The sequence below is a fragment of the Lactuca virosa genome, chromosome 7 (genome assembly GCF_052849685.1).
Source record: "Lactuca virosa cultivar CGN04683 chromosome 7, Lactuca_virosa_CGN04683_v6, whole genome shotgun sequence".
NCBI lineage: Eukaryota > Viridiplantae > Streptophyta > Magnoliopsida > Asterales > Asteraceae > Lactuca > Lactuca virosa.
The window spans coordinates 8,411,061-8,418,692 of record NC_136432.1 but is presented as its reverse complement, the minus strand read 5'-3'; the positions used below and the strand labels follow the sequence as shown (position 1 = coordinate 8,418,692).

General features: G+C 41.0%; 1 protein-coding gene across 1 annotated transcript; it reads left to right on the top strand.

Moving 5' to 3' along the window:
* The first annotated feature begins 532 nt into the window (after positions 1-532).
* Positions 533-1,906, top strand: LOC145125667 (F-box protein PP2-A13-like). Its single transcript, XM_079061092.1, has 3 exons — positions 533-973; positions 1,152-1,270; positions 1,349-1,906. The coding sequence occupies exons 1-3, from the start codon at positions 653-655 to the stop codon at positions 1,779-1,781; spliced, it is 873 nt and encodes a 290-aa protein (XP_078917218.1). The 5' UTR covers positions 533-652; the 3' UTR covers positions 1,782-1,906.
* The last annotated feature ends 5,726 nt before the right edge of the window (positions 1,907-7,632 follow it).

Sequence of the window (7,632 nt, the reverse complement as noted above, 5' to 3'; positions counted from 1 at the left end):
TTATAGTGTCAAACGATATTTTTTGTTTAAAACAAAATGTTTTGTTAAACACTAAAAGTTAGAAGCTCCCAAAAACTCTGTGCCGAACACGAATATAAAAATAGAAGTCATGTCCTAGACATGTAAATAATAGAGAGTGAAAAAGATCAACACGAAAATCATGAATAAATACAAAAAAATACCGAAACAAATACAATTAACCAAAGAATAGGTACAAGATGGGTAAACACATTGCGGACATCACATAAAAAAACAGTATTTCAACTTCTTACAAAGTACAATATGTATCGAATGAATTTTGGTATTTTTATCGTATTGACAAAATGACTAGATAAAATCAAAAAGTTCTATTAAAAAATTGACACCTTTTGAAACGCAAGATAATCAATTATAAAAATAATAATAAACTTTTAGGACTCAAAATTGGCGCGTGTAATTCACAAAGTTTCTCTGTAATTAAATCGCGAGCGGTTCTAAAATAGCCGAATGTCCACGTCATCGTTCCAACATATGTGAGCGGATAAAGCCGCGTTGCTTCTCATTTTACACAAACCAATTCCGCGAATTCTTCTCCAAAATCCACCGGTACAACCGCCGTTAACCACCGTCAACCACCATATCTACCAACCAACCACCTCTCTACTTCTTTCCCATGGGTGCTAATTCATCACTACTAAGTCCCGACAGTTCAGATGGGTCTAACCATCCATCAAAGCTCAAGCTCGGCGACATCCCGGAATCCTGTGTTGCTCTGGTCTTATCATACTTAGATCCGCCGGAGATTTGCAAATTGGCGAGACTCAATCGAGCATTCAGAGCTGCTTCCTCTGCCGATTTCATCTGGGACGCTAAATTGCCCTCCAATTATCATCATCTGGTGGACGACTACCTAATTAAAAACCCTTCCAAATTGGGGAAAAACGAAATTTATGCTCGCTTATCCCGACCGGTTCCTTTCGACAGCGGAAACAAGGTTCGATTTCTCTGATCCTTTTTCACTTGTACAATATTCAACTCTAGACTAGTCAAAATCCGTCGCGATTTCGACACCATAACTTCGAGTTGTTGGTTTTTGAATTAGTTTTGTTGAGTGGATGTTCATGGAAAAGTCAACCTTGTAATTATTTCTAATTTAGGGGTTTTCGTTACAGGAATTCTGGTTGGACAAAAGAACAGGAGGCCTATGTTTGTCGATTTCTTCCAAGGCATTGGCCATCACCGGAATTGATGACCGGAGATACTGGAATTATATTCCCACAGATGAATCAAGGTAAATTTGATTGTGATTGGTGTGAACTTTTTGTGTTTTGGTATCTTCCATTAACGACTTATACCTTCCATATACCAGATTTCACACGATTGCATACCTGCAACAAATTTGGTGGCTAGAGGTAGAAGGAGACATGGAGTTCCAGTTTCCGGCAGGGACATACTCGTTGTTGTTCAAACTCCGACTCGGGAGGTTCACGAAAAAACCGGGCCGTAGGGTGGCTACCCACGGCGGCCATGAGAGCGTCCATGGGTGGGACATAAAACCGGTTCAGTTCCAGCTCACAACCCCCGATGGTCAACAGGCCATTTCCAAACGTTTCTTGGAAAACACCGGGAATTGGGAGTACCACCACGTCGGAGATTTTGTTGTTGATGATCCAAATACGCCCACAAAGATAAAGTTTTCACTGACTCAAATTGATTGCACACACACAAAAGGTGGTTTATCCATTGATTCGGTTCTCATATGCCCTAGTGACTTGGTTAAAAGTTTTAGAGCTATATTATAGCCACAATGCTCCCCTCCCTTTTTCTATTATGAATCGGCCGAGACACTGTATAAATAAATCAGACATAAGACTCCAGTACCTACAAAATGGCCAATTCACATTGGAATTGAAATTCTTGTTAGACATGATTGTAATGTCTTAATGGTCGGTTTTGAACACATTTTTGGTGATTTTTAGAGCTTAGGGAGAAATTGTTATTAGTTTTTTTAGAGTTAAATTGGGTAGAACGATTGTAAATGTGTCACAATAGTGTCAATTTGATGTTGTAAACATTGTATAGTTCTTGTCGACTATTTTTGTAATCAGAAAAGACAGTGAGGTGATACGTGTTCTTTTTCTTTTGTCGGAATTATCCTATATTTAATTCCTCCACAATGATCGTATATAAATTCTCTTCTTTGAAAAGACCTTACAAGACAAAAATTTATTGTTTATATCATAATCGACTTTTAAAGTTAGGTAAGAACGGAATTACGTTTTGACCATAATAGTAACGAATTTAACTGGTTTAGGCAATGTGCAATATTTTGGCGTTTGGTTTTTGGTTGAGTGTGACTTGTCAACTATGTATGCTGAATTGAACATTTATTTGGAAATACATACAAAGATTTAATTTTTCTGTCAAACACTCTCCTAAAATAACCATCATTTTTAACCAAACTAAAACTCGAATCCAAATTAATTAAATCGTTAATTTAGTACTTAGAATCGAACCAATACTGAATAGAAATCAAGAACCCCAAACCAAGAGACAAGAGGAATTTACGGAATTTACGTATACATTGATCATCCAAAAAACCTACATGGATCATTCAAACAACCCAACTCGTTGAGCCCAATCCTGGGTGGGTTTCATGTTAGTAAATGCGCATGGTTGAAAAAATGTCAAACATTATTGTAATGTAAAATCCAAATGATTAGTTTGTAATCTTTGACAAATCACAATGATTAGTTTATGATCTTTTGACAAATAAAACTCAGATCTTCTAGTATTTTGAGATCAAAACAACCAGATTTTCATAAGTTAATAAATAATCATTGCTAAACTTTATATTTATTTTTAAATTAATCAGATTGTTAGAACTAATTATCTAACTATATGTCAAACAACATGAAAATCACCTTGCACACACCTAACACCCTATTAATCTACGCACACAGTGCTAAACGTTGTTGTGTCTATTTTAACATATGGAAATTGTTTATTTGTAAACTTAGATTTTACACAATTCTCTCATTTATCAAAATCTTTGTTGTCATATTTTAAGATTCGTTTTGTTTGCATTTCTAGATTATTTTCACATTTGTGTGTGATAAACACATGCCGTAAAAAAAATTAAACAAACCATAAAATGTTATTACATTTGAATTTCAAGCCATTAACATTATTACTATCAAAAGTAAACGCTAGACTACAAACATCCTTCATTACACGTGACCTATGATCATCACTAACGCAAAGAAGAAACATACTGACATACCCCCACAATTGTTCGTCTTCTCAACATAAATAATGCCTCTAGTGATATCGATCCTCCCAAACTCCATCTTGAAAACTATTTTATCAAACTTGTCCATAAAACACAAACCCTTTGATATAACTAGAACATGAAGAACATCTCGAAGGGTACCCCTGGACCACGCCTGAACTATTTCAAGTTCATATCACTTCTTACAAGTATTTGAGCTTGGTGGTCGGCCACACAAACCACAACTGTCTCTCTAGTGATGCAGTATGATAAGTGCGGGAAGGGCCGACCCAAGGGGTGTTCAAAAGGTGCCCATGAATGGGGCCCACTGAAATCTAGGCCCAAAAATTTTACCAGATTTTATATTAGCATGTATTTTTTTTGGGCTCAAATGCTCAAATAGGTTAGCGAGAAAGGAAACGATACATAGACAGACGCATGTCCTTAAGAGAGAAGTAGGAATCATATTTCTTCTGCGAAAAAGAGATGACGTTTTGGTTCCTTCATCCTCGTTGTGAAGAAATCTTAATTGGTGCTCGACCAATTAACAATTGTTGATTGCTAGCGGAAGTCACTAAGTCTTCAACGATTTTATTGATCTTTTCTTATGTGCTTATATCTTGAATCCAGAAAACTCATTCAAAAGAAATCCATCAATACTCATTCAACCGATTCATGCTTTTTTCTCCCTGCTTCTTTTTTCATAGATCACAAGAAAATCACTCAATAATCATAACTCATTCAACATTCACCAACAACAATATTCTTTTTGATGGGGTTTATAGGTTATAATTAAAACATGTGGTGGAAAAATTTAACCCTTAAGTTCACATATAACCTATTTGGATCTAGGTTTTCTCTATTGATATCAATAACCTCTGAACATCAAGAACCCTAAGGGAACTCAATAATAATCGAAATTTATATAGAGTTAGGGTTTACATATCTCTTGATTATTGTAGCAAATAATCACACCAATATCCTTCTTGAAAACCTTGGAAAGCAAGCACTAGAAATCTCATGCCTCTGATGGCTCACACCCAAAAACCCTAGAAACCTTGGAATGAAGAGGAGAGAGAGGAAGAAGAAGGAAATTTCGTTCCTAATACTCTTAGAAATGTCATGAACGAAAATTGATGGTCGTGGGGGTCCTATTTATAGTTTAGGTAACTTGCAAGCAAAGTAAAAATCTAAATTGATTAAATAATATATTTAATCCTAATTCAAATCCTTTTCTTTTATGCAACTAGGAGGCTTCTGGAAACCCTAGAAAGACTCTCAATTCCGCTCTCCTCTTGGACGATTCTAGAATTGCATCTTTTGTTCAATTATAATTCACCCCTTGCACCATTAATTAACTCCAATTAACCCAAAATTAATTCCAGATTAATTTTGATTAATAATTAATTAATTCTAATTGATTTCTTATTAATTTATTAACCATATAAATTAACAAATCAATGATTTAACTATTGATCGCATGTTAACAAATTAACATATCAATTATCTATTCCCAATTAATATATTAATCACATAATATGTTAACAAAACATTTCTCTTACTCTCTCTCCTAATATCATTTCTAGCTATTTCTGGTTACGAGGGCAACCCAAAAGTACTATGTTTTTTAATTCAAGTATATACCAATTTAGTTATTGGCTTAGACACCTAATCTAACAGCCTCCCACTTGGATAGGTCTATAACTACAATTGCAAGTATAGATATTGAAGTAACTAGCAAAGAGTGCATTCCAAAGCCACTGCCGAACTCTGATTGAATCAGAAATTGACCCTGCAGACCTCTCATACCTGGAGAGCCTCTCATACCCGGAGACCCTCTCATACCCGCAGACCTCTCACACCCGGAGACCCTCCCATACGCGTAAATCTCTCATACGAAGAAGACCTCACATACCCAGAGACCCTCTCCAAATTTGGACAAAGAAAAGCCTGCTAAAGTAGCTAAAATCCTCTGATACCCGGAGACCCTCTCATACCCGCAGACCTCTCATACCCGGAGACCCTCTCATACGCGCAAAACTCTCATATCTGCATGCCTCTTATACCCGGAGAGCCTTTCATACCCTAAGAGCTTCTCATACTCGCAGACCTCTCATACCCCGAGACCATCTCATACGCGCAAACCTCTCATACCCGGAGAGCCTCTATGCCCGGATAGCCTCTCATAACTTGCAGACCTCTCATACCCGGAGAGCCTCTCATACCCGGAGAGCATTTCATACTCAGAGACCCTCTCATAACCGCAAACCACTCATACCCGGAGACCCTCTTATACGCACAAACCTCTCATACCCGGAGATCCTCTCAAACCCAGGGAGCCTCTCATACTCGGAGAGCCTCTCATACCCGGAGAGCCTCTCATACCCGCAGACCTCTCATACCCGGAGACCCTCTCATATGCGTAAACCTCTCATACACGGAGAGCCTCTTATACCCAGAAAGCCTCTCATACCCGAAGAGCCTCACATACCCACATACCTCTCATACCCAAATACCCTCTCATACGCGCAAACATCTCATACCCGGAGAGCCTTTCATACCTAGAGAGCCTCTCATAACCGGAAGACCTCTCATACTCGGAGAACCTCTAATACCCAGAGACCCTCTCATACCCGCAGACCTCTCATACCCGCAGACCCTCTCATACGCGTAAACCTTTCATACCCGGAGAGCCTCTAATACCCGAAAGACCTCTCATACCCGGAGACCCTCTCAAAAATCTGACAAAGAAAAAACTGCCCGAGGAGCTAAAAGCCTCTCATACCCGGTGACACTCACATACCCACAGACCTCTCATACCCGGAGACCCTCTCTTAAATCTGACAAAGAAAATCCTACCCTATGAGCTAAAAGCCTCTCATACCTGGAGAGTCTCTCATACCCGGAGACCCTCTCAAATGCACAAACCTCTCATACCTGTAGACCACTCATACCCTGAGAGCCTTTCATACCCGGAGAGCCTTTCATACCCGGAGAGCCTCTCATACCCGGAGACCCTCTCATACGCGCAAACCTCTCATACCCGGAGACCCTCTCAAAACCCGCAAACCTCTCATACCTGGAGACCCTCTCATACCCGGAGAGCCTCTCATACCCGCAGACCTCTCATACGCGCAAACCACTCATGCCCAGAGAGCCTCTCATACCCGGAGAGCCTCTCATAACCCGTAAAGCTCCCATACCTGCAGCGCCTCTCATACCCGGAGTGCCTCTCATAACCGGAGACCCTCTCATACCCGCAAACTTCTCCTACACGGAGACCCTCTAATACCCGAAAATATTTCATACCCAGAGAGCCTCTCGTATGTGCATACCTCTCATACCGGAGAGCCTCTCATAACCTGCAGACCTCTCATACCCGGAGAGCCTCTCATACCCGGAAAGCCTCTCATACCCTCATACCTCTCATACCCGAAGACCCTCTCATACGTGCCAACCAATCATACCCGGAGAGCCTCTCATACTGGAGAGCCTATCATAACCTGCACACCTCTCATAGTCGGAGAACCTCTCATACTTGGAGACCCTCTCATACCTGCAAACCTCTCATACCCAGAGACCCTGTCATACGCGTAAACCTCTCATACCCAGAGACCCTCTCCAAAATCTGATAAAGAAAAGCCTGCTCGAGGAGCTAAAAGCCTCTCATACCCGGAGACCCTATCATACCCGTAGACCTCGCATACCTGGAGACCACCTTATACGGGCAAAACTCTCATACCCACAAAACCACTCATACCCGGATAGCTTTTCATACCCGAAGAGCTTCTCATACCAACAGACCTCTCATACCCGGAGACCCTCTCATACGCGCAAACCTCTCATACCCGGAGAGCCTCTCATACCCAGATAGCCTCTCATAACCCGCAGACCTCTCATACCCGGAGAGCCTCTCATACCCGGAGAGCCGTTCATACCCGGAGACCCTCTCACACCCGCAAACCTCTCAAACCCGGAGACCCTCTCATACACTAAAACCTCTCATACCAGGAGAGCCTCTCATACCCGCAGACCTCTCATACCCAGAGACCCTCTCATACGCGCAAACCTCTTATACACGGAGAGCCTCTCATACCCAGAAAGCCTCTCATATCCGGAGAGCCTTACATACCCGCAGACCTCTCATACCCAGAGACCCTCTCATACACGCAAACCTCTCGTACCCGGAGAGCCTTGCATACCCTGAGAGCCTCTCATAACCCGCAGACATCTCATGCCCGGAGACACTCTCATACCCGTAGATCTCTCATACTCGGAGACCCTCTCATACGTGTAAACATGTCATACCCAAAGAGCCTCTCATACCCGGAAGACCTCTCATACCCGGAGACCCTCTCAAAAATCTTACAAAGAAAAGCCTT

Coding starts and splice junctions, on each gene's coding strand:
- LOC145125667 (XM_079061092.1), top strand. CDS start 653: ATGGGTGCTAATTCATCACTACTAAGTCCCGACAGTTCAGATGGGTCT. Junction 974..1,151: donor CTTTCGACAGCGGAAACAAG/GTTCGATTTCTC, acceptor TTTTCGTTACAG/GAATTCTGGTTGGACAAAAG. Junction 1,271..1,348: donor ATTCCCACAGATGAATCAAG/GTAAATTTGATT, acceptor TCCATATACCAG/ATTTCACACGATTGCATACC.